General features: G+C 41.7%; 1 protein-coding gene across 23 annotated transcripts in view; it reads right to left on the reverse strand.

Moving 5' to 3' along the window:
- The window catches only part of DST (dystonin), a 523,559-nt gene that overhangs the window by 29,410 nt on the left and 466,185 nt on the right, over window positions 1-27,964 (reverse strand). For all 23 annotated transcript variants that reach the window (XM_068142981.1, XM_068142971.1, XM_068142968.1 and 20 more), the window contains 13 exons: window positions 26,467-26,637; window positions 25,046-25,201; window positions 24,602-24,808; window positions 22,857-22,976; window positions 17,099-17,268; window positions 16,604-16,763; window positions 15,029-15,223; window positions 13,769-13,897; window positions 10,342-10,485; window positions 9,327-9,515; window positions 8,410-8,539; window positions 6,597-6,760; window positions 6,111-6,273 (listed from right to left, as the gene is read on the reverse strand). In XM_068142981.1, the coding sequence (XP_067999082.1) occupies window positions 6,111-6,273; window positions 6,597-6,760; window positions 8,410-8,539; window positions 9,327-9,515; window positions 10,342-10,485; window positions 13,769-13,897; window positions 15,029-15,223; window positions 16,604-16,763; window positions 17,099-17,268; window positions 22,857-22,976; window positions 24,602-24,808; window positions 25,046-25,201; window positions 26,467-26,637 (2,098 nt within the window). The remainder of the gene's footprint in view (window positions 1-6,110; window positions 6,274-6,596; window positions 6,761-8,409; window positions 8,540-9,326; window positions 9,516-10,341; window positions 10,486-13,768; window positions 13,898-15,028; window positions 15,224-16,603; window positions 16,764-17,098; window positions 17,269-22,856; window positions 22,977-24,601; window positions 24,809-25,045; window positions 25,202-26,466; window positions 26,638-27,964) is intronic.

A 27,964-nucleotide genomic window follows, 5' to 3' on the forward strand; every position in this document is an offset into this window, starting at 1 on the left:
GAGCAGACCTCCCTGTGGGATGGGTCAGGACGACATATGGGTCCCTCAGTACCCCCCAGGAGAGAGTCCCCAACAACTATAACCCTTCTCCCTTTCTTTGTGGAGCTAGTCATTATTAGAGATGCTAAAAGCAGCCCAATTCTCACTCTTCAGAGCTCAAAGCAAAAATCTCTATGATCTGATGATAAAGGATTATTTTACATAGCAGGCCCTTACCCATTCTCAATCAGATGCTAAAGGGAAATATCATCACAGATAGACATGATATGGAATGCTTACATTAACACCAGATGTGCATACCCAACTAATACCAACCCACCAGAAAAGCCAGGAAAAGATCCTTGGTAGTCTGAGTTTTTGATGTTTTAATTGTCATTATACAGGTATATGAACATGGTCATGGTTCATGGAAACAACGGTTTCAGAAAGTACAGTCTCCTTCTATAATTGAAACTTATTTCATGTAAGTTCTTTGAAAAAAATCTTATGATCAAATTTTGAAAATTAGCTGTAGATTTTGTAAGTTACATTTTACTATTCTGACTAATCAATAAAAAGCAATTGTTGAAGTGGCTAGTGTACTGTAGGAACAACAATCTGAGTCCAGTAAACAATAAACTACTAACTAAGCAATAATATGAATGTGACATTTGTAATCTGATTCACAATATAAAGAACTAGAAAGAGTTTCTAGAACCTAGACATATTTTCAAGGAAAATAATTATAGAATCATAGAAACAGCAAGGTTGGAAAAGACCTCAAAGATTATCAAGTCCAACCTGTCACCCAAGACCTCATGACTACTAGACCATGACACCAAGTGCCACGTCCAATCCCCTCTTGAACACCTCCAGGGATGGTGACTCCACCACCTCCCTGGGCAGCCCATTCCAATGGCTAACAACTCTCTCTGTGAAGAACTTCCTCCTCCTTACCCGCAATTAAGGATTTCAAAAGGGAATTTTGTGACCTCCTAACACAATAGTATCACAGTATCAGCCAGGGTTGGAAGGGACCACAAGGATCATCTAGTTCCAACCCCCCTGCCATGGACAGGGACACCCCACACTAGATCAGGCTGGCCAGAGCCTCGTCCAGCCTGGTCTTAAACACCTCCAGGGTCGGGGCCTCGACCACCTCCCTGGACAACCCATTCCAGGGCCTCACCACTCTCATGGTGAAGAACCTCCTCCTCACATCCAGCTTGAATCTCCCCACCTCCAGCTTCATTCCATTCCCCCTAGTCCTATCACTGCCTGAGATCCTGAGAAGCCCCTCCCCAGCCTTCCTGTAGGCCCCCTTCAGATACTGGAAGGCCACAATTAGGTCACCTCGGAGCCTTCCCTTCTGCAGACTGAACAGCCCCAACTCCTTCAGTCTGTCCTCATAGGAGAGGTGCTCCAGCCCTCTGATCATCCTCGTGGCCCTTCTCTGGACACGTTCCAGCACCTCCACATCCCTCTTGTAATAGGGGCTCCAGAACTGGACACAGTACTCCAGGTGGGGTCTCACCAGGGCTGAGTAGAGGGGGAGGATCACCTCCCTCGACCTACTGGCACCACTTTTCCTGATGCAGCCCAGGATCTGATTGGCTTTGCGGGCTGCAAGTGCACATTGAGAACTCATGTTGAGCTTTTTGTCCACCAGCACCCCCAAGTCTCTCTCCTCAGGGCTGCTTTCCAGCCAGTCACTGCCCAGCCTGTATTTGTGCCTGGGATTGCCTCGACCCAGATGCAGGACCCTGCACTTGCTCTTATTGAACCTCATGAGGTTGGCTTGTGCCCACCTCTCCAGCCTGTCAAGGTCCCTCTGGATGGCCTCCCTTCCCTCCAGCGTGTCTGCTGCACCACACAGCTTGGTGTCATCAGCAAACTTGCTGAGGGTGCACTCAATGCCACTGTCCATGTCACCCACAAAGATGTTGAACAAGACAGGTCCCAGGACTGATCCCTGAGGGACTCCGCTTGTCACTGGCCTCCACTGGGACATGGACCCATTGACAGCCACTCTTTGGGTGCGGCCATCAAGCCAGTTCCTTATCCATCTAGTGGTCCACCCATCAAACCCATGTGTCACCAGTTTGGAGACCAGGATGTGGTGCGGGACAGTGTCGAAGGCTTTGCTCAGGTCCAGGTAAACGACATCAGTTGCTCGCCCCTCATCTATTAATTTCGTCACCTGCTCGTAGAAGGCCACCAGGTTGGTCAGGCAGGATTTGCCCTTGGCAAAGCCATGCTGACTGTTCCCAATCACCTCTTCACTATTCTTCTGAGCCAGTAGTGACTCCAGGAGGATCTGCTCCATGATCTTCCCGGGCACAGAGGTGAGACTGACTGGCCTGTAGTTCCCTGGTTCCTCCTTCTTACCCTTTTTGAAGATGGGGGCAATGTTTCCCCTTTTCCAGTCTGTGGGGACTTCCCCAGACTGCCATGACTTTTGAAATATAATAGAGAGGGGTTTAGCAACCTCATCTGCCAGTTCTCTCAGTACCCATGGGTGTATCCCGTCGGGTCCCATGGACTTGAACACTTTCAGGTTCTTCAGATGATCACGAACCTGATCTTCACTCACCATGGGAAGTTCTTCCTCCCCGTCCCTGGCATTGTCTTCCATAACATCAGGAGTGTGGCTAGAGGCCCTTGCAGTGAAGACTGAGGTAAAGAAGTTATTAAGTACCTCAGCCTTTTCCTCATCACTTGTGACCATTTCACCAGTTTCCTTTCTGAGGGGGCCCACACCTTCCCTAGTCTTCTTCTTCCCATTAATATACCTGTAGAACTTCTCAGTGTTCCCTTTAACCTCCCTGGCTAGATTCAATTCAAACTCTGCTTTGGCTTTCCTAACCAGGTCTCTTGCTGCTCGGGCAGCTTCCTTATATACCCCCTGTTCTAGCTGTCCTTCTCTCCACTTCCTGTAGAGTTTCTTTTTAAGTAATAGTGTGCCCAGTAGCTCCTTGCTCATCCAGGAACGCCTCCTAGCATTCTCACCTGCTTTTCTCTTTGTTGGTACACAGAGCTCCTGGACACAGAGGAGGTGGTCCTTGAATACTGACCAGCTGTCCTGGTTCCCTCTTCCCTCCAGGGCTTTGTCCCACGACACTTTGGCTATCAGATCCCTGAAGCGATCAAAGTCTGCACGCCTAAAGTCTAGGGTCGTAAGCTTGGAATACTTCCTCCTGATTGCCCTGAGGATATTAAATTCAACTGTTTCATGGTCACTGCAGCCAAGGCCGTCTCTGAGCCTCACATTGCTTACCAGCCCTTCCCTGTTGGTGAGAACAAGGTCCAGCATAGCACCATTTCTTGTTGGTTCCTCTACCATTTGGAGGAGGAAGTTGTCTTCTATGCAGTCCAGGAACATCCTGGATTGCTGGTGCCTTGCTGTGCTGTCCCTCCAGCAGATGTCCGGGTGGTTGAAATCACCCATGAGGACCAGGGCTTGTGACCTGGAAGCCGCTTCTATTTGCCTGTGGAGGACCTCATCTGCTTGGATCTGCCGGTCACGTGGCCTGTAGGAGACCCCCACAGTAATATCTCCTTCCCTTGCTTGCCTTTAATTTTAACCCATACACTCTCAACCAGCTCATCATCCCTCCCCAGGTGGAGCTCCACTGATTCCAACTGGCTATTGACATAGAGGGCAACACCTCCTCCTCTCCTTCCCTGCCTATCCTTCCTAAAGAGTTTATACCCACCTATCCCTACATTCCCGTCATGGGATTCATCCCACCAAGTTTCAGTAACAGCCACTATGTCGTGGCATCCCAGCAGCACAGTGGCCCTTAACTCATCCTGTTTGTTGCCCAAGCTGCGCGCATTCGCATAGAAGCACTTCAGCTGGGCTGGCCCTGTCCTCCTCTTGTGCCAAATCCCCTCGGTTTCCACAGAATGTCCTGGTGGATCATTCGTGGCTTGCCTCAGGGCAGCAAGTTGATAGCACTTACCAGCTCTCCTTCTCTCTACTGCTGGTGAGCTGCCCCTCTGTTTGTCACCAGCCAGCAGGAGACTATTAACCCCTTCCCCCTTCAAATCTAATTTAAAGCCCTATCAATGAGCCCTGCCAATTCCTGCCCCAGGATTCTTTTCCCCCTCTGGGACAAGTGTGTCCCATAAATTGTTTTCAGCTCTGGTGCTTTGAAAACCAATCCATGATTGTGGAACCCAAAGCCCTGTCGATGGCACCAGCCCCTGAGCCATGAATTGACCTGTCGGCCCTTCCTCAGTGTTCCCTCATCCATTGCTGACGTTAGAGGGATAGCAGAGAACACAACTTGAGCCCCGATCCCTTTAGCAGTGTGACCCTTTGAGGCTGTGCCTTTAAGAAAAGAGACAGTGCTGGGAAACTATGGCTGAATGTTTTGGAATATTAACGAAAACAATCAGATATTCTAAACTAATTTCATTGGTGGATTGGTAAAAATGCAGTTTTAAGTTTAGGTGCAGCTGGGACTTTCCTCAGTTCGCTCCTTTCCCTCTCCCTTTCCAGCTCGTCTGCTTCTAGGCTCCCTGCCAGACTGACCTTGGACAGATAAGCAACTAAGGCCTACTAATATACTTTGCTTTAATTAATAACTGCTCTTTTTCTCTCTTTCTAACCCTCTTTGGGGAAAAAGGGGAGAGAAGGGGGTACAGGGGGGGGAACCCTCCTCCAGAGGAGGGAATTTCATTCCTGTATTATTGTTTTTTTTTGCTTTGCTGTATATTTCTGTGTATATATTGTAAATACTGTAAATTGTGTATATATCCTGCATTCCCCAAAATTGCTTGTAAATATAGCATTTTCCCTTTGCTCTTCCGGCTGGCTAGCTGTGGTTTCTTTCTTCCCCTATGTGGGGGGAAAAAGGCTGAGCCCTTCTCTCAAACCCTCCACAAGCATTTGCCCTAAGGTTCTGAAATCTTTTTTAATAGATTGTGAGCCTCTCATTGTTACATCATCACTACCCACCTGAAAGACCAGCAGTGGGTAGTAGTCCGAAGGACTCACGAGGTTGGGAATTCTATCTACTACGTCTTTTACTTGGGCACCAGGGAGGCAGCTGACCTCTCTATGAAATGGGTCTGGTCTGCATATTGGGCCCTCTGTTCCCTTCAGTAGGGAGTCTCCTATGACGATGACCCTGCGAGGTTTCTTTTCTGGGTAAGTTTTGATGGCTGGCCTGAGGCAACCTGTCATTGGTGCAGCTTCTGACCTTCTTGAGTCCTCGACCTTACCAATGACCTGTTCCTCCTGCAGAGCCTCATACCTGTTCTGTAATTGCACTGTAGGCAGCATGCTGCTCAAAGTAGCAGACTTTCTCCGTTTGCATTTCTTCCGTCAGGCAGAGACCTGTTCCCATTGGCCCTGCTCATGTGGGTTACTACAGGGAGGTTGAGAGGCTTGCTGCTGGGAAGGTATCAAACTCCCTGTTCCACTAAGAGTTACCCCGTGTTCTGGTTTTGAAGAGGTTAGGTTATGGGAATAGTCAATTTTCCGTTCGGCATCTCTTATAGCTCTTAGCCTTTCCACCTCTTCTTTTAGTTCGGCCACCATGCTCATCAGATCACTGATCTGCTCACACCTAACACAGAAGTTGTTCCTTCCATCCTCCACATTGAGTGCCAGGTTCCAGCACTCACTGCAGCCACCTGCCTGAACATCTGCATGCTTGTGAGTGCTCTCTGTTTGGGTGCCCAATGTTCTTCTGTTAGCCTGTTAGCCTTTGCTCTAGTGGTGACCATCTTGCAGTAACCACCCTCTCCACCCAGCTTTTTTTTTTTTTTTTTTTTTCTTCCCCCTGTCAGTAAGAAGGTGAGCTGCCTCATCTCTTCAGCCAGCGCTGGGGTCTGTTTGATTTGCACGCGGTTTCCGCAGCAACCCCTCCCCCAGCTATGTCACTGCCCTCAGGCATGTAGGCAACCCAAGCCTGCTGCCCCTCCTCCCCTCTTCAGGAAGTCCCCAGCCACCAGCCCCTTACCGCCTGAAAAGCAAGGGAAGCAAAGCCAAAAGCAAACTCCCAGAGCTGCGCTCCTCAAGCTGCCTCCTCTCTTCAGCCACGCGCTGAACTGTAGAGACAACAGACTTCATGATACGTTTACTCCTAGATCAACCTTAAGTTAATTTTAAGACTTACTTGAAGAAAGAATTCCATCAATAAATTCCTGCCTTGTTATCTTTCCATCCTGATCTTTATCAATCCTCCTAAAGAAGTCCATTACACGAGACTTTTTATGGTTCATCCATCGCATGTATTTTTTCCTCCAAACATCAAAATCAAAGTTGGCAAATTCTCTCAGCTTAATAAAAAAGAAAAAAACTTATTTTCAGTTGAAATCAATCAATTTAGAAAAATCAATGAGAAATACTACCTGCATTCTTTTGAATAGTTGGTTCTCTGAGGACCTGTATAAACATTTAAAATGTCTTAGTTCTCCTTGCATTTAAAATGAGAATGACTGCTTTTAAAGCACATCAAAGCACAAGTTATCAAAATGTTTTTGGTTAGCTTCGTCATATGAAATGACAAATATGGAAATTCTTTACAGTATTCAGAATTGAATCCAGGTTACACAATAATGATGCAAAAAATGTATGTGTATTCTATACAGTCCTTTCTGACCTCTTCAAGTCTGTCCAAAGCATCATTCAGTTTTCTTCTTCTTTCCAAGGCTAGAAGCCAGACTTGCTGCCATTTGCTGACTAAAAGGTTTACCCGTGGGTTCTTGGTTTTGATTTGTGCCTGGGCTGCTGAGGGATAGATGCCTGGTGTTGGGGAACGCTTTCCTGTTAAACATGATAAAATGAGTAAGTCTTATCCAGTTCAAACAAGACAAACATTCACATGAAACATACTTGACCTTCCTAAAATTTTTCTCTCCTGCCCTAAATAATGAGCCTATATCCTGATATGAGCCATATAATGGGGGTTTTTAAATTTTTTTTTTTACCATTGCTGGGGAAGGACCATATAGAAACATAGAATGGTAAGGGTTGAAGGGGACCTCTGCAGTGCTACAGGCTGGGGTCAGAATGGCTGGAGAGCGGCCAGGTAGAGAGGGACCTGGGGGTACTGGTCGATGGTAGGCTGAACATGAGCCTGCAGTGTGCCCAGGCAGCCAAGAGGGCCAATGGCATCCTGGCCAGCATCAAGAACAGTGTGGCCAGCAGGAGCAGGGAGGTCATTCTGCCCCTGTACACTGCACTGGTTAGGCCGCACCTCGAGTACTGTGTCCAGTTCTGGGCCCCTCAGTTTAGGAAGGATGTTGACTTGCTGGAACGAGTCCAGAGAAGAGCAACAAAGTTGGTGAGGGGCTTGGAACACAAGCCCTATGAGGAAAGACTGAGGGAGCTGGGATTGCTTAGCCTGGAGAAGAGAAGACTCAGAGGTGACCTTATTGCTCTCTACAACTACCTGAAGGGAGGTTGTAGACAGGCGGAGGTTGGTCTCTTCTCCCAGGCAGCCTGTACCAGAACAAGAGGACACAGTCTCAGGCTGCACCAGGGGAGGTTTAGGTTGGATGTTAGGAAGAAGTTCTATACAGAGAGAGTGATTGCCCATTGGAATGGGCTGCCCGGGGAGGTGGTGGAGTCACCATCATTGGAGGTCTTCAGGAGGAGACTTGATGGGGTGCTTGGTACCATGGTTTAGTTGTTTAGGTGGGTTGGATTGGTTAATGGGTTGGACGTGATGATCTTGAAGGTCTCTTCCAACCTGGTTTATTCTATTGTTCTATTCTATTGTATCTTTATTCAATGTCCCTGCCAAAGCAGGCCACACAGGAAGACATCCAGGTGGGTTTTGAAAGTCTCTAGAGGAGATTGCACAGTCTCTCTGGGCAGCCTGTTTCAGTGCTCTGTCACCCTCACAGTAAAGAAGTTTTTCCTGACCTGGTGGACATCTCTTTGTCCAGGCTGATTTTAGAAGTAGGTTCCATGTATGGGCAAGCATTAAATACAATGGGTAAGTATATCTAAATGTACAAAAAGCAAATTCCTCACTCAATTCACTTTTCATTCACCATCACTGAACCCATTTTTTAATTGGATCCACATAATTTCACAGATAGCAAAACCAAAATTTTATCTCTACCTCTTTACATAAAAGAATTTGTTTCCATCTTCCAATAACAATATATGTGCAAAGACACCACACATGCACACTCTTGGAAGTTTAAGCACGTGAAGGCTGCATACTTTAGAAACAGGTATTCAACAAGTGTAAGGCAAAACTTACAAATACAGATCTGCCATGAGAATTTTCATCATAATGAAAAAAAGAGAGACAATTAGAAAAAAAACCCATAAATCAGCCAACAGAATTTTACCCTGTTTCACTAGAACCCAAACAAACCTATCAGATTATTAGTAATCTGTTATCTTTAGAGAAAGGGCAATCATATATGTGACCTGCCCCAAAACACTTCATTACTTACTTCCTGCTCTCCCCTTATCGAGGACAGGAATATGAGACTGTACTGGAGTAGGTTCAAGTGCCTTTCTTTTATAGGTCTTTGTAACTTTATCCACATCAGGTTGTTTTCTGGTTATTTCCTCCATGAATGTCTGAGATTGGATAGAGGTAGGTTTGATTAACAATACACAAAAGTGACCAGAGGAATCAAAACCACATAAACAACAAAACACAAGAAAGGCACAGAAACAGAATAATGTAGAAACGCTATGACAACACCAGCCTCACAAAGAAGGAGACAGGCAAAGTAAGACTAATTGGCAGGGTAAGCTTTTAAGAACACTAGGGCCTTGGTTGTTAAAATAATGGTTAATCTAAACCACAGTCTTGTCAAACTCCTTTATTAACTGCATATCCTGAGTTCGAGTACAACACAATTTTTACTGTGAATATTCAGGTGTTCCTTGCTGTTCAGAGTGCAGTTCATAGAAGTGAGACAGCTCTGGTGTGTTATCTGGCTTAAGCCTATGAGTATCCACTGCACCAGCAGCTCTCTATGGTACCTCATAAATATATTTTTTAAATCTAAGAGTAAAGCCACACTTCAACACTAGTTCTAAGGCAGCAGCATTACCATATATTTCATGTGAGGTTTTTTAAATTAGTATTATTATCATCCCTGTTCCTATGGGGAGTTGTAGGCTTGCTTTTTAATAACAATATGGCACTGAATTTTTGTTTGGGTTTTTTGTAAATCTCTGTGTTGAATAAACTACAAAAACATTGTACACATACAAAACACACAACTAAGTATCTGGAAAGGGATTCAAGTATTAGGAGAGAAAATTGCTAACCAGATTCACACCTGATGACAAAGCCTAGCTGAGATGTGCACACCATGTGGAATGTGCAGGGGACATGTCCCTGAACATGCCTTACCTGATGTTCAGCGATTAGTGTTTTAACTTCCTCAACCTCCTGAGGGATAACCCCTTTATCTTTTTCAGTAAGCGTAGTCTCTGCCCACTGCAACCAGGACAGTAAGGCTTCCAGCAGTTCCTGGTTAGCGATAAGTCCAGCCAGAGCTCCTGCCAGCCTCTGCTGATGTTGTTTAGCCCATGCTAAGACCTGGATAAAGGAACCAATGCGTAAATAGGTGCACGTTTGAAATTCTTTAAAATTTATTTAAAATTGCTCTGCTAACTGTAAACCCAGATCTTATTGCCAGGCCTGTTGATATTTGAGTATCAAAAGGTGCTAGATGTAATGGCTGACCACTAAAGGTGCCATGTAACTATAATTCCCAGTTCAACACTTTTTTTCCCCATAGATATTCAGGATAAGGTGCTGTTTAATGCAGTAAATAGCACATTCAGAAGAGAAATGTATCAAATATATGTAAATTAGTGAATCATGTAGAATTTGGTGTCCATCTTCCTCTTGGGCAATATGAAGCCATGCTTTGCTAACACCAGTATTTTGTTTTTCTTTAAACTTAACTTCTAAGGTGGTGTTTTCTGTGTATATTAAGTATGGTATATCTTGTAAGAACTACTTGCAGCCTCTTAAAATAATCTGGAAATCTTCTAGATTAAGAACGTATTGGACTCAAAAACAGAAAATGCTTCAAGTTTGCTCTGTATTTTCTTTCTTTCAACTTTTAAGTTTCTCTTAGAAACTATTGGCTTTCTTCACATGGGAAGTGTCAGGCAGTATTTCCTTTAATACATACAAAGAAAGAGGCTTGGCCATCTGCTTTAGTTCTTAAAGCCCTATAAGTTTTGAAATAAAAACCAGGGAAACATGGTATTCACATTCATCACTGTGGGTATTTTAAATGTTTAGTTCTCAACAGCTGGATCATTTCCTCCCAGTGTAACTATCACATCAGTTGTCAGCTATGTTCCAGTCAAGGATGGACTGTTGCAATGAAGATGGCTTGACATATACTGACCTCTTCAAACCTGGCTCTGATGATTGTTATCCAGTGCTTAATGGTGGTGATGGAGTCTGGGTGGCAGATAGCTAGGATAGCTTCTCCCATACCTGTTGCTTTATTCAGTTCTGCCTTTTTCTCTTCCACTTTCTTCATAAATTCCTAAACCAGAGATAACCATTTCTATTAGATGCTGACAAAATTTGCACGTGTGTGCTCTGGAAGGTCATAAGCCTCTATCACTCAGATTCAGCTTCCAAGAGGCAAATTTAATTTGTCTGTGAAAAGTTTAAAATGTTAAAAAAGCCTATTCCACACAAAGGACTAAATCAAGCTCTAAAATCTCTACCCCAGCTTGACACTCCCTAAAAGCTCACCATACTGTAAATACTTGAAAGACACATGCCTTTATTAAAATAAGACAGAAATTCACAGCATTTTAGAAGTGCTGTAAATCAACTATGTGATGGCTAGAATCATTACTGGCAACAATTCAGATAACTTAGTTTGTCAGTTGCAATAATTTTTCATAATAAACTATCAAGCTCCTAGCAAAGGCTGGAAATGTCCAACCATAATTACAAGCTCAGACATGATGATAGAGGACTTCAGAAGCAGCTAAACTAAACTAACACAAATGTGAAAACTCAGCAGCTGAGGGGAAGAACAGGGATAGAGACTGCTAATTAAGCAGCTGTTTTCAGAGGCACTGCCATGTGGGGAACATCTTGTAAAAGCAAAAGGATGTTTACAGCTTTAAACATCCAAGCTCATAGCCACTGATGTTCCTAGGGAGTTCAGCAGAGGAAAGAGCGGCCAGACCAGAACTGGGTGGGGGGGAAAAGGACATACTAGAAAACAACTGAAGGCCCATCCTTTCTGTGGTTTGTATTTTTTTAATCATGATTGCTATTATTCCTACTATAATGCTTTCATTATTCTGTTATGACTAGATGTCATGTACGTCTGTCTGCCTCTGCAAGCATCCTTTAACTGGAACTGCCAACATCTCTTATAGAGTCTGGTGGATTTGTTTGTTCTATTTTAACATCTTTAATTGGGCTACAATATGGAACTATGTCTCCAAAAATTTAATTCCATTTGCCCCATCCACAAAGAAGGGTTATTTTGGATTTCAGAAATTAAAGGTCAGACAAGTCAGATTTTTAGAAAATTCAAAGTCACCTAACATTGTGAAAACAGAATCTACAACTCATAATTACATAACCCTGTGCCTTTACAAATTAAATATGAAGCTATCATGAAACTGAAGTGTAGAAAAAAAAACTTTGAAAATCTCTTCTACCTTGTCCTAAAAGCCTGTAATAAGTATTTAAAGAGATTCACTACTAATTGCCTCTGATTTAAGCTTAATTTAACATTAGTGTTTATCTCAATAGCAGTCCTTTTTTTGTCCAAACAAATGGGTTCTTACAATATTTCAGTTCAAAATAATTTTGGAAATGTCAAGGGTGGTTGCAGCGAGATAAAACAAGACAGGATCAGGAAGAAAACAGGCAACATTATTTTCCCTGAACAACTGCACTAGAATATCTCAAAATCTGAATCTATGACATACTGCCTACAGTGTATTAAGCTTTCCCTCAGTAAAGGATACTAACTGTATTCCACCCTGTGACAATCCAGTGATACAGATACATTTACAGGAGAAGAGATGGGATGCTTCCCATTAACTATTGTAGTGCATTAATGCACTCCACCTTTCAGTCCCTGGAGTGAGAGAGAATGGTGAGTGACAAACCCCCCATGCCCAAGATTGCAGATTTCATTAAATCATGTGCAGCATTTAAAAATTACAGTGATAAAAGGAATATACATTTCATATTTACGTAAATACAGTCAGTCATACATATTTTGATACTAATATTAGTGCATTATAATAGACATGGGTTTTAAACCTATTACTCTCTTCTTGAAAATTGATATTACAAGCTTACAAGGAAAGACCACTCATTCAAGGAAGATTTTGCTCTGTGTGCTTATTGAATGGTAAAGCAGCAGTGTCACAATCTTTCTTAGCTTGAAAATTTCTGTATTTGTACTATTTGGCCTTTAAGAATAAAATGTGGTTTGGAAGAACATCTTCTGAAGTCCACTAAAACAAATTTTAGGTACAGTATGGCCACAGCTTGTACTGAGGTTGGTTATGTTATGCTAGTGATTAATCTCTCCAGCTGGACAGGTTTTCTTTTCAGAGACAAGCCTTGCTTCGGTTTGAGGTTCCAAGTTGAGCTTCAGCTTTGGCAGCACAATTTTGAGCTTTGGTACAGAAATATTTTGCTAATCAATCTACATTGCAGAGGGAGTAATTTAAGATGTTGTTTTTCCTAATGATTTCAGTGGACCTAAGATTTCATTCAGACAGTTCTCTGTATTCAGAAGACCAAAAAATTAAAAAGGGAATTGACAAGGCACATGTGGAGGAAAGGCAGCTAAGAAACAAATTTAATTGCACTGCAGACAGCAGGTTGCAACTGCCAGCATCAGCATGCTCCAATGCATACATACATTAGCCAATTAAAAAACAGCACCCAGTTTCCAGGGCCCTAAATTAAATTTGAAAACTTTTTCAAAATACTAAAGTTTGAGTACCTAGAAAACTGCCTAATTAAGAACCATTAGGTAGTCATCCCCTGCACACACTCCTCTGCCTGATAATATTCTCAAACTCAATTTAAAACAGGATGGTTTTCCACTCTCCATTTTTTCTAAGTTTTGTTAGAACTTTCTTCAGATCAATGACGGACAAATCCATTACTCTTACGATTTGTTCCATAACACTGTGGGCAATTTTCTTTGTACACAAATTCTTGGTGCTATTACTACCACACTTACAAGAGGAGTTGTGCATGGGCTTACACATATGCCTGTTTGCAGCCTCCTCTTTGGAGAATGAAAGTATGACCTCTGTGCTCCTTGCTTAGCTGTTTTCCCATTTCATAACTGCAGTTAAGTTTGATGGTCTATAATCTAGTATGTACAGTACCTATGGCACTGAAGTATTTCAGTGCCTAATGCACATAAAGCATGACAGAATGCTGCTTGACCATGTGACAGAAGGTTAACAGATGATAATATCATCCTGCTGACATTTACACATAACCTTGAAAGAAAAGTATGTGGTGTTTTTCTCCATGGTGCTAAGATAACACTTATACTTTTTGCTGCTGTAGCAGTCTGTGTTATGATTGTCAGGCAGCATACATTTCACAGAGGAGTTTCCATCTGTCTCTTAACATTTGCAGCAGCTTTCTAAAGGCCCTTTATTTTCTTAGTGGGCCACGACATCTCAACAGCCCAACACCAGTATGGCTCCAAAACTATCAATTCCATTAAATTTCTAGCTTCCCTACAGAAACAATTGCAAGAGCAAACATTGGATGCTATTGTAATAAAGAGGACCCTCTTCTTTTTTCTTGCTTACCCTGTGCTGGTCTATTAGTGTACGCAAGGCCTCTTCATCATCTGGAAGGACTCCGTGGAAACGAAGAGTCTGCTCTGCCTCTGCCAGCCATTCCAAAAGGACATGGACCACAGAGTGGAATTCTTCTGCCTGTTACAATACAAGTAGTAGTCACGGCTACTCATGAGGGGTTCTGACAGACACACTGCAGCTTACACAAGGAGACCGAGTCCGCATTTGGGGTCATTAATCATGCAGCAGTAGTGGCACATTAACTTTGCATTAAAAAGTCAATGATATATTGTACTACATTTTCGTAACTGTAAAAATATCTCATGCTTCTCAAAAAATAATAGGAAGTCTAAAAGCCTGTTCATGCTTTTAGCCATCTGATTTACAGTGTATTTGCAGCTTAGTTGAGAATGTCATGACTTTACGCTGACAAATTACATGGGAGGTGCTTTCATGGACCAGCTGGAGAGCTGAGAACTGTATTTTCTGCATAGCCTAAATCACTGGTTAAGCAAAATTAATTGACAGCCTGTTAGTGACTAACCCTTTTATGTCTGGAGAAAATAAAGTTTCACCTTCAGGCACAGTCATATTCAGACAGAATTAGTGTTTTGAGGTACATCAGGATTGTGCCTGCTAATAGACTGGGGAGCTGGACAAACACAGTACCCCAGGAAAAGAAGGGCAGGAGACCCATTCTAGTATCAACTTAAGCTCATATTTTCACCAAGCTCTACCTTCACATTATCTCAGGTTTGGAAATTATATAGGTGGACCTATTTGTCTGGGATCAGTACCAGCCAGTACTAACATACTGTAACACCTGAGTGCACTCAAAAATAACTTCATCTTTTCTGTAACCTATTTCACCGTGCACTGTAACTGTGACAGTATAAACCAGTTTTCAGTACACAAATTTACTTCTTTCCAGTAAGGCACAAAAGGAATAAATATGATGGTAGCCTTCAGTTTCCTGTGAAGGGAGCACAGTTCTTAATCACCCTTTACACTTGACTGTAACTTCAGTGATTTCCTTACAGGGCAAGGTCTTTGAACTATTTGCTTTGCGTTTGTGGTACAGACTAACAATAACAGCAATAAGAACTGCTAAGAGATAAGCAGTGCATGAGGAAGAAATTTAGTGTTTCCAAATTAAATTAAACTGAATGATGTTAAGTGAAAATGGAATTAAATTTCTGGCAACTAGGCTGCAAGATATTTTGCCTGCTTCTCATAAAGTACACATAGCATCCACTAATATTCCCTTACCTGCCGAAGAGCCTGTTCCAATCGTGTTCGCTTAGATATTGACAGGGCACAAACTGTCTCCCAGCGAGTGCTCAGCTCCTGCATTTGGACTTTGACCCAGGAAGAGTCATCACGACTGCCTTCTATCAACTCCCTTGCAGAGCGTTTCAGAGCTTGGACACTGCTTGTTCTTTTTCCCAACTCCTTCTGGAAAACCTAGGCACCACCAAATACATTTAAAATGTTTTAATTCATTAAGACATAGTTATGTAACTAACAACAAAACATAGATTTAGTTCAGTCAAGACTAACTTCATCTAAGTGATGCAAAACACTCAACTTCTGCTTATCATATTCCACAGGAAGATATTTACACTTTATCCTAATAAATGGAATATGGTAAGAAAATGTCATGCGGATCTCGAGAACCCATCCCGATGCAATTCGGTGGGAAATCCAGCCTCCTTACCACACTGGATTTGCACCCTTTATCAAAGCAATTGATCTGACACATTCATCTCAACGTGTGTGATTGCCATGGCAGAAAAAAACAGATAAAATGCCACCAATAATGAACAATGAAATCATAAAAACCAGAAATAAAACTCCATCTGGGGGTCTGACTGTAAGGCTGTAGAGCTCACCACACAGCCATACATTTATGAGAGAGTATGTTCACATTTGCAGATGGAACAGGCTCCAGTTACAGAAAGTAAGCTCTCAAAAACCAGATATGACAATTACTGTACACACTGCCATTGACTAGGACTAACTTGCAATATAGAATGGGATTTCAGAAGCAATGTCAGCATATTTCATGCTACTTTTTATAGACAACCCATGTTACCTTTTTTTTTTTCCCCCCATGAGGACCAAAATCTCCAGCCTTTGGATACTGAAGTCACTGGTGGATGAACACAGGGATCTTTACCTCATAAATCTTCCAGGCTCCAGAACTCCGATTGTGTGTAGCCTCTGCAATACCAGTAACTTCCACAACTATTTCTTTGGACATACTTAAGTGCAAAACTGGGATTCAGAGGTACAGTCCTACATTTTCCTGCTTGCTCCCCTTTCCAGAAACACTTCAGTAACAAAATATGGCTGCATGCCAGTGTAGGTTTTCTGGGCCACAGTCTAACTGTAGACTCCTCTGCATACCTTAGGCATTGCAACTACATTTCTCCATGAAGATACAGCAGCCCTGCAGGTTTGGAAGGCTGCTGCAGTCATGAGTGCACTGGACACTTGGTTAGCAGATGTGCTAAATAAAAAGCCCTCTCTTCCCCACAGATTTACAATAAAATAATTATTGCCACCTCTTGTTCATAAACACCTATTCATAAATGCACACTTGTGATTTCTGACATGATACTCAACCAGGATAACATTGTGTAACTAGCTGGTGTCAATGAGTTGTTGTTTACTTCCACAAACATTTTATAGCACTTCACCTTGTCAATGGCATTTTTGTGCTATAAAACTGTTCTCTGTTTCTAAAAGCTACATAGCCAAAATTACATTGACATGGGATAGCATTACAATGCCACACGTATGAGCTGCCTAGTAATTTTAAAACACTATTTTTGGAATTACCTTGTGATTGTCAATCAGATTTATCACTAAATCAATGTCTCCATGTACTGGTTGATCTTCTGCAAGTTGAGGTTCAATTTTGTATAACCAGTCAATGAGAGCTTGCAAAGCATCAGTAAATTGCCCAGAAAATAACAGGGCTTCCTCCAATTTATTTTGTCTGGAGGGAAAGAAAAAAATGAAGCAAACAACAAAAGAAAACACAAAAAAACCCAAAGAACACAGGAAAAAAACCCACTCATTCATGCACTATAAGTAAACATTCTGAAAATAAAATGATAGCAGCTAAGAACTTTAAATTGGTGTTTCCCTTTTTAAAAAGTAAGACAGCTCCCTGCTACCCAGACCTCTTCCACACCATCAGTAAAGTGCTTTAGCACTCTTAATTATGAAACAAGCCAGCCACTCCCCTTCTAGTCTTACATAACAGAAGCCAAAAGAATTTTCCTAAGCCTTTTTCTTATCTGCTGAATAATTAGATCGGTTTTCATTTACCTTTCCACAGACTTTCCACAGATTGTATCCCATTTATCCATTAGTTCACTCAGCATATCATCAAGTTTCAAATTGTCATCAGCCAAGGTGGTTTTCTCTTTCAAGGAGCGTCCAGTCCTATTTGTGGTATCATACACAGAGTGTTTGGCACCAAGAAATTTTTGAAATTCCTATGTATATGGAAGAAAAGAAAACACCCATTAACTGCTTACAGGGCACAGAGTTCATCATCTTTAATGTATTATTTGCAATGCAAATAGTAAATGTTGCTGAAAGAAACTTCTTAACTTCCTGCAATATTTCTAGTCTGCTAGTACCAGAGTGCACTTCAAATTATATGGGGCTTGACACCAGGAGAATCCCTGCCTTTTGTCTCTCTCTACTGGAACAACATTCAGAAAAAACCTTCCTGCCTATGGCAGGCAATGATTCTGGGCCTACCACAACATTCCTAGATTTCAGTAAGGGGCTGTCTGGTAGTTGGGACAATGTGAAAGAACTGCTATTTTGGGAATCATGAACTAAGCAGTCTTCACACTGCATTTTCACATACTAAGATTTCAAGCCAGTGTGGAGTACCCTATAGGGTCATTCTGGTTTAGTCCAGCATGGTCAAGCTGGGAAACCTACAGTCACCATAATTTAACCTTCTTAAGATTGAAGCATACTATTACTGGGAAGAATTGCATGCCAAAAGTATACAGATCCAGACACAAGAAGCAGCTGGGTGACATTCCAATAACACAGTCTGGGATGAAAGTCATGATCATGAGCAGGTTTCTATGATCAGGACTTTTAAGATGACTATTGATACAGCAGTTTCATCTGCCTGCCAGCTCCTTCTGCACAGAGCCTCTGGAAGCTTTTAAGAGGCACAGAGAAGCACACAGAAACACAGTTCATTGGATACCACAAAGGAGTTAACCAACTGACAGATTAAATAATTGAATAAAAGAACACAGCCAAAAGACAAAAATCAGCTCTGCACATCAGCTTTTGACTGGCAGCAGCATTTAAAGTGTTTTATTTCACACATTTATAAACTGCTAGGAGGAAAACTGTTAAAAAAAAATAACACATTTGATTTAGGAAACTCATGTAGAAAGAATCAAATAAAGACTCTTTTGACATATCAAAAGATTATTTGCTCTGTGTTTGCTGAAAAAGATTTTAATTTATTTGTTAAGAGCAATGTTCAGTATCACAGTATCACTTAGGTTGGAAAGGACCTCGGGGATCATCGAGTCCAACCTATCAACACAGACCCCATGACTAGACCATGGCACCAAGTGCCACGTCCAATCTCCCCTTGAACGCCTCCAGGGTCGATGACTCAACCACCTCCCTGGGCAACCCATTCCAATGCCGAATGACTCGCTCGGTGAAGAACTTCCTCCTCACCTCGAGTCTGAACCTCCCCTGGCGCAGCTTGAGACTGTGTCCCCTTGTTCTGGTGCTGGTTGCCTGGGAGAAGAGGCCAACTCCCTCCTGGCTACAACCACCCTTCAGGTAGTTGTAGAGGGCAATAAGGTCACCCCTGAGCCTCCTCTTCTCCAGGCTAAACAATCCCAGCTCCCTCAGCCTCTCCTCATAGGGCCTGTGTTCAAGGCCTCTCACCAGCCTTGTTGCCCTTCTCTGGACACGCTCAAGTGTCTCAATGTCCTTCTTAAACTGAGGAGCCCAGAACTGGACACAGTACTCAAGGTGCGGCCTAACCAGAGCAGAGTACAGGGGCACTATGACCTCCCTGCTCCTGCTGGCCACACTATTCCTAATGCAGGCCAGAATGCTATTGGCCCTCCTGGCCACCTGAGCACACTGCTGGCTCATATTCAGGTGGCTGTCGATCAGCACACCCAGGTCCCTCTCTGTCTGGGAGCTCTCCAGCCACTCCGACCCCAGCCTATAGCTCTGCATGGGATTGCCATAGCCAAAGTGCAGCACTCGGCACTTGGACTTGTTGAAAGCCATCCCATTGGACTCTGCCCATCTTTCCAGTCGGTCGAGGTCCCTCTGCAGAGCCTTTCTACCCTCTAATTGACTAACATCTGCCCCTAACTTTGTGTCATCTGCAAACTTGCTGATGACTGACTCTACCCCTTCATCCAGATCATCAACGAATATGTTGAAGAGGACAGGGCCCAGCACTGATCCCTGGGGGACACCACTGGTGACTGGCCTCCAGCTGGATGTGGCACCGTTCACGACCACTCTCTGGGCCCGGCCCTCCAGCCAGTTCCTAACCCAGCACAGAGTGTAGTGGTCCAATCCACAGGCTGACAGCTTAGTCAGCAGTTTGCTGTGGGGGACGGTGTCAAAGGCCTTGCTGAAGTCTAGGTAGACCACATCCACAGGCCTCCCCACATCCACCAGGCGGGTCACCTGATCATAGAAGGAGATCAGGTTGGAGAGGCAGGATCTGCCCTTCCTGAATCCATGTTGGCTGGACCTGAGCCCTTGGCCATCCTTCAGGTGCGCAGTTATTGCTGCCAGGATAATCTGCTCCATCACTTTCCCTGGCACTGAGGTCAGGCTGACTGGCCTGTAGTTTCCAGGTTCCTCCATCCGACCCTTCTTGTGGATGGGGACCACGTTGGCCAGTTTCCAGTCATCTGGGACCTCACCAGTGAGCCAGGACTGGAGGAAAATGATGGAGAGTGGCCTAGCTAGCACATCCGCCAGCTCTCTCAGCACCCTAGGATCACATCCATGAAGGATATGATTATGACTTACAACTTTCTAGTAATTCCTCCTCAGGGTATGTAAACATTGCAAGAAATCCTCATGGTAACTGCTGGCACATACATGGCCACTCACCTCCAACTGGCAAGCTGTTCCCAGCTGGCCTGCACCAACCTGTGCCACAGTAGCTCACAACTCTTCCACCAATTATTCCATGTGTCCACATAATCATCTGCTCTTTTTAGATATGAATGTGTGTCAGGAAAAGCTCAAGTGGAACAGAGGTGTCTTAAGAAGGAGGTAGATATTGGGTTATGCTATACACAGACAGTATGACAACTTCATGCAGGGTGATTCAAGGTTCCTTTCTTAACACTTTTTGCACTGTAATATCCTTATATCAGGGTTATTTCAGGATTCAAAGTGAACTGAGGGTCAAAATTCATTATCCAAAAAAAGGGGCAGCATTTGTTTTTTAATTCAGTATAATTTTAAAGAAAGAACACAACAACATCATCAAGCTAGAACTACAAAAAAACACAAATAATTTTCAAAGTTAAAATAACCCATTATTTATATAATTTCCTTCAGTATGAACAATGTGTGTGTTCCTTTGATTTGATTTGGTTTACTAACTACCTAGCACTACATGCACAATGCCACTTGAAATGCATGAAGGAACACAATGAAATTGCAGCCACAGAAGAATCATACAGGAAAAACAAATTTAAACAGATTTAAAAGGTAAACAGAGGGTTGCAGTGAATTCAGTTTTTGAGAGACTCTACACACTATGCTGAATTACTTGAATTTGTTTTCATAGAGGTGCAACAGAGTGTAGATTTTGGGTTAAGCTGCCAGAAGCAGACAGGTAAAATGAATGAAATCTCGCCTTCCCACTAAGGGAGATGGGAACATACAGATAAAATTAACCAGATTCATATAAACATGCTTTAAGGAGTATTCAGCATTAGCACAAGAAAGGATTGGGTGACCTAGGAAGGCTTCTCCCAATCCTGACTTTTAAAAATGAGGAAAAAATTGCTGATAAACAGACCATGAATGATCCCCAAAAGTCCCTGGCAACACACTAGATAAAAGTGAGAGAGAAAACATATTATCTTGGTTTTTTTATTTCAGGGCCTTGTTTGGAGGTTTTTTGGCAGTGACAACTGGCACAGAGCAAATCCAAATTGCTTACAGCACACACAGAGCACACATTCAGTTCAGATAGCAAAACAGTTAACTTTATGGAGCAAGGAAATCTTCAAGGCTGGACAAAAAAGACTAAGACAAGAAGGGTATATGTGGGAGTGGAAGGAAAAGACTCAAAATATAAGGAAGGACACTGCAGTGTTGGGAGGTTTGACAGCTCATTAAGAAACAATTGAGTTCATTTCTTGGTGGGGGGAGTTGTTTGAAGTTTAAAGTCACAAAGTTTACAGAACTCCCTCTCTCATGCACATTCATCTTCTTCCTCCAAATCACCAGTTTCAATTCAAATGCCCCTGGTGCCACATTCCATCCCATTCCCCAATGAGAAATGAGATTCAAACAATTCTAGTAGCTATTCTCTATATGAATTTTATACAAAGAGAAGCTGGAGAAAAATTATCATTGAGAGAAGCGATGAGTGTGCCAATCCATGTGAAGAAATTTGGGCTCATAAAATGTACTGCTGTAAGTATGAAGAACAAGTGGAATTATCTAGTTTAACATTTCAGAAGAGGTGAGGAGAAGGTTGAGAGTTAAACCCCAGGACCTGAAAGGACATCAAAGCACAGTCACAGTCCTGAATGTGGAAGAGTGGAAGGATTAAAAGATTGACAGTCAGAGAAACAAAAAAAAAGACTCTTAAGAGAATGATTTTTTTCACCCTAATTTTCATCACTGACTTCAAATCCTGGCAACAGCAGCAATCCCAGATCTGAAATTGCAGAGTTAGCTTAACAGAATGCTAATGTAGGCTTTATCTGAAAGTTTTAACTGCAAGCATAGGTAAAACTATTTTTGCTTGACCAACAGCCAACTTTCCCGTATTAAAGGAGCACATTTTCCCAGTTGATAAACACTTGAATCATCACATAAACTGAGAGATGATAAAAAATATAAAGCAGACATGCAGTAACCCATCATTAGTTATACATGGCAAAACTTGTTGGAGGTAAAAGCAATCATCAGAAACTACACTGAGAAAGATATACGAATCCTTGAAGATATTGTGCAGAATGAAAAAGTAGGAGTAAACAGAGAACAATAAAACTGATGTAAAAGTAGAAGTACATGTATGCCAAAATGAATGACCTTTCAGTATTCTGTCCTGATGAAAAAACTCCATGATAAATCTTGAGACACAGCCTGTCTACTACTCACCCATTTGATCCTCAGTGATTCTAGGCTCTTTACCAAAGAAAAAATGAAGTCAGGACTTCTCCCATCCATCCTTTTGCTCTGTGTCTAACTTCTCAAACTTTTACATTATCATTGCTTGAAAATCCAGGCCAATCAATAAGGTTTTTACATTTTCACCTACAGTAGCTGGATTTGTGGAAAGCAGGTCCTGGAATTTTGAATCTCAAAAAGAGAACCACTCATTGCTACTAATGGTTTCATTGAACTTTCTAGAAGATTTCATTAATATTTGTCCTTAACAAGATTCTGCCAATCAAAAGACAAGATTTTTTCAGTTTTGAGGTAGTCTGTAGTATTGAAAGGAAGATCCCAACCCAAATAACTAGATGGTAAATTTATGGCTTAAGGAGTAAAAAAAAAAAAAGCCTGTAACAAAACCTCTTCACAGCATCCTATTCTCAGATAGTATTATTTTGTTCTGTAAAGTTTCTGTGGTGCTCAATTATTAGCTCTATTATTCAGAGCTAAGCACTCCCCCACATATCAGATACTGTGAATAGTTTTCTGTTACGCCCCACCTGTAGCACACCATTAGTTAATTTGATGCTAACAAGAACTCCATTGTAGTGAGGCCACCAATCTGCTTCCTTTGATGACTGATCAGTACAAGGCTGATAAGACTGCATCACATTGGGAACTTCTCATTTTATCACTCATGACTCACCTTATGCTGTGCAAGCTGCATCTTTATTTTGTCAGGGTCATTTGCAATTTCAAGATCCGAGTCCAAAGATTTCTCTGACTCTTCCAGCCATTCCATAAGTTTGTGCCAGGCTTCATGGAACTGCAGAACAGTGAGATTTGCATGGATTTTAAAATTCACTGGTTTGTGAAATACTCCAAAAACATTAAACCCCAACCAATTCTCCACAGCCCAAGGAGGTAGACTTCAGAAAGATTTGGTGTGCTTTTTCTCCCTGGTATATTAAACAGGATTAGCTCCATCATGTGCCCACTGGACTTAGCCTCCCTTCTCCCAGGTGAATTAGTAACCTTTTAAGTGCATAACCTGGCACACTTCGCATGCATCTTTCCAAGGCATATTGCTAACTTCTGTTAATATGTTGGTCATTTAGATTCCTACATTTTTAGTAACAAACAGTCAATACAGCAAGAATGGGGCACAGTCTATATGGACAACAAGAGTAAATCACTAGGGAAAAGTCCCGTCTGGATGACTGCCCAAGATTTTCCCTGGGATGCTCATAAATACTCCCATTACATTGAACTGTATCTTGATGGGCAAGGAACAGAGTCTTGATCTTCCTTCCTGTTTCAACAAAGACTGCTGCAGGGAAGGAAGCAGGAAAAGAGCAAAAATTTGACCAGCTTTCACAAAGTGGTATCCTTTTGGAATTTGATTTTTCTAAGCTGGTCATTTTTCTCTCCATGTCTCTCTTGAAAGTTGTTCTTGCCTGGGCTGCCTGGATGCACCCTGTTGTTCAGGGTTGTGGATCTGGGGCTTGATACTAATACCCTTTCAGTACCACTTTCCCTACTCTGCATAGGTAGTTGACCTAAATTAGTAACTTATTGTTACTAATTGTTACACTCTGGAAATGGATATGGAAATGAAATCCCTCTCATTGCAGAACTGCTGTGTGTGTGAATGCACACGAGAAACTGCTGGAAAATAAACATCTGATTGGCTTATGGCCCAATTTATTGCTTAGAGAAGTTCTTACTGTATGAGTTGAGTCCCAGTATCAGTGAGCATGGGAATGTGACTTGGCTGTGAACATGCCCAAATCTTGAATGGCCATGTTCACTTGAACAAAAAGAAGCTAGAGCTTCCTATTGACATTTAAATGTGCCATTCACACACTTTGCATCTTATCGCTTATGCCCCTCAATGAGGGAAACACAAATTTGGGGGAGCGGTAAAAATAATGTTCCCTGGTGAGATAAACTGTGTGAGGAAATTTTCCAGGCTTTTAAGAAAATAAATGCAGCTATCTTACCACACAGAGGATATCAGAACAGTAACTAATATAAGAGATTGAGGAAGTGATGAGCATTAATCAGATCACAATGTAAACCCAAGGGGGAAAAAAAATAAAAAAAATCTAAGGAATACTCCACAGTTTAGTGACAAGGGTTGATTGTGAAACTCCTTTTTCAGGACAGATGGCTCTACTATACATCTGGAAGCCATACTGTAACTTTCTTCTTTCAGACTCTATCTGGTATTGCAGACAGAAGTCACTGCTCGGGTTGAAAATGATGCTTTCACTTCACAAATGAAGTGCTCTATGATCGAATCACAGAAATTGCTTCACTAACTCAACAGTGTCTGTTACACTAAACCCAGGCTTACTTGAAAGTACTTTCAAGCATCATATTCTTCAAGAGTCTGGATATAATTACAGCCAAGTTCAAAGAGCTGTAAAACAGCTGTTGTGCGATTACCTGTTTGGCTCTTTTCCTTGCATCATCCAAAGCTCTTCCCCTTTCAAGTAAGCGTTGAACTACTTTTTCCCATCGACTCTGTACACTGATCAGCAGATTCTTAATAAGGACAACATCCTGTTTCTGGCTGAAATATTTCAAATGGGTTCCAGTCTTGTCCAGCTCTATGATCTGATCACGATGAGAATTCACTTCTGTGGCAAAAACCTTGGAAAAAAGGGAAAAAAAATTACTCTGAATACTACATTGCTCAAGCACAGGATAAACAATGAAAAAAAAAATCATCAGTCTAATACAGAATAATGTAGCAAGAGAGACTATAAAATGCATTTTTAAAACACATTAAATGTTTCTCTGAGTTCTGGTGTTACAGGTTTTATTTGGACATTGTTAAAGTGTCTCCAGAGTGGGAGAAAAACATCACACATCTGTTTCTTTACATACCTTGTGTTCATCAATTTGAAACAAGACAGTGTCCAAGATAAGACTTGGCCGAGAAGCTGCAGTTAGAGTCTGCTCAGCCTGAATAAGCCAATTGATGAAATCTTGAAGTGAGTTGTGGAACTCCATTGCTAAGTTGAGGGCTTCTTCCAGTTTGGTCTGTAAAAACAGATGATGCTTTAATAGCAGATGATATTATGCAGGTGCTTCAGCCAAGTAAACTATTTTAGTTGAGCACTGTGAAGTAAATAAATTTAGTTTAGCATTTAGTTCAGCATTTAAAAACATTTCTCCAACTGAAAATTTCTGAGTTTTGAAGTAACAGTCTACATTTGAGCATTAATAAGGAGATGAATAGAAGAATGACAGTAAAATTATGTATGACAGATGAGTAGAAAATACAGCACCTAGTATCAAGATAAAATGTTCCATGTTAGAATACTATATTTTCTACTACTTAAGCCTCAAAAGGTCATCTAATTTATTCTCTCACACTACACAAATAACATATTTGCCTAGACCACATTTTAAAATAAAACCCAACTGTCATTTTGGTTGCCTGAACCAAGACTAATTTAGGATACAGAATTTTTTGTTGATCATGAGACAGCAGTCTCAGCCACTGAATTTCAAACAAACACATTAAGCTGATTACTCCAACCTTATACATGCCTGCAAGAAGGTGCTTATGTTGGCTATTAATTAGTTTGACATTCTTATATTATACAGTTACCTTAAGAGGCACCAGCATTCTTACTTTAAAATATAACTAAACTGTGAATTAAATATTTGTGCTTTATACATGTTAGGGATGTATACAGAACTCCTCTTCCTGTAATTGTTGATATTCTTCATTGTTTGATTAAAGTAGAACAAACGGACTGTACTTCGTGAAGGAATGAAAGCAAAATGAAATTAATAATAAAGAAACATGCAGCAGAGCAGTGAAATCATGCCATGGATCTATGTTAGAAGTCACTTGAAGTAAGTGGCAGAAGGCCAATTGTTTGGGAATTTAAGGAAAAAATGGATAAAAGCTAGGAAAATTAATGCAGCTCTTCCGTTGAGAAAGACGTAAACTTGAAGGATCAAATAGTTTTATTCTATCTCTCATGCCTACGATTGCTATAATGAAAACCAGAAAATCCTTCACCATACCAAATAAGCGTTATCAGTAACAGCTAATTAATTTCTGTAACAGGCTTATGTGATTCTCACCATCCTCCCCAATTATGGATTATCAACTTCTTGAATCCCATTTTTTTCCCCAGTACGTTCTAAGCATAACAATAAATTCTCTGTAACTGTCTCTACCATTGATTTTAAATCTGAAAGATCAAGCAAGTATGCATACATACAAGGACTGAACATTAACATACTTAAATACATGATTTACACTTCTATTTTTATGTAAAACCACATACTTTTCTTTCACTGAGCTTTGTTTGTACTGATTCCCATTTTTCTTTTAAGTTATTTATGTCCTGCTCAATGTTTGTCTCAGAAGACTCTGGACATCTTGCAAGCATCTGCTGGCCTTTCTGCATTAGACGCCTATATGTCTCTTCTTTGGCTTCAAAGGCAGCACAGCGTTCCTAAATAAAGCAAGCACCAAAAAATAAGTCAGGTAGAAATTCAATATTCTATACAATAGCTACTATAATATTTATTCCTCCCTCAGCATTTAATGGGTATGCTTAATGTTAATAAAGGAAACATATGTAATTCATAAAAAGCCAAATGAGCAAAGAAAGGGCCAAACTCTACAGGAAATGGGAACTTGTATTGTCTGTCAGATGTTTTCTCTGAGATCCAAAGCTTGGCAAAGAAAGTACTATGCACTTATTGCACAAGACTTGCTACAACTTGGTTGGTTTCAAGTCCATCTGCAGCTGAAAGACAAAAAGTGTCAGAATTATACAGCGTGCTGAAAGCCCAGAACTATCCAATACACCTTCAGAAGTGGGTAGGACAACTTGGGAGGGCTGCTTTATTGTATGCTGCCTAACTATTCTGTATTGCACAACTAACCATGTTAAAGATGAAGTGGCAAGAGCTCCCATACATCCCTCTGACACAAAAGGGCAAGTTCAATATTTGAAACAAAAATTCAAAAAGTATCAATGAAATTGCTGTAGACTCCCAAATGAGGAACATCTTCCAGTAAATAAGCAGTTGGTGGTTTGGAAATAGGAGGAAAAGAACTTCCCCCTCCAACTCCCAGGACAAGAGCAAAAACCCAGCATTTTCTTTGGGCTAAGAGAGAGTCTACACAGGATTGTAACTGATCACAGAGGAAGGCAAAGCAGGAAGCAGGTTCAACCATGAGCTAAGACTGTACCAGAACAGAAAGTTTCCTTGCCTGTTTCTGAGGACTATGGAGAGTGGTGTCACCTAGCCGCCTTTTTCATATCTTCCCAACTTCTCTACATTATTTCTAATTTCTGTAACTCCCCAAAGCATCTTATTTTACTGCAGCTGAAGAATCCCTCAGATGTAAATATAAGGAGTGCAGAATAGATGAGACACAGCATGGCAGCAAACACTGGGGCTTGGTCAATCTAAGACAGGGGCTCATCACAGTGGTTAATTCTCCAACACAGTCACAATACTGTAGGAGGGTAGGAGCAACTGAAGTTCGTTTAAAGGAGGAACTAAGAAAAAAGACTGTTTTAAAAAAACAGTTAAAAAAAAACTGGGACAGCCAAAAAGGCCTCTTTTTATAGTCCCTTTGTTGCTAATGCCCTGTAATGTTTCTTTGTATCTTTTGTTTTCCTGGAGCTGTCTTAGATGGAAACGCTGCCCAGTCTCAATTTGTGACCTGATTATGGTTGAGGGTTCTTTTATTCCTATCTGGAGAAACAGACTGTACACTCAAGAAGATGGTTCATAACATTATTTCCAATGAAAAACAAATCAAAA

The sequence above is a fragment of the Melanerpes formicivorus genome, unplaced genomic scaffold, assembly GCF_026170545.1.
Source record: "Melanerpes formicivorus ecotype bairdi unplaced genomic scaffold, bMelFor1.0.p_v2 SCAF_9, whole genome shotgun sequence".
Classification (NCBI taxonomy): Eukaryota; Metazoa; Chordata; class Aves; order Piciformes; family Picidae; genus Melanerpes; species Melanerpes formicivorus.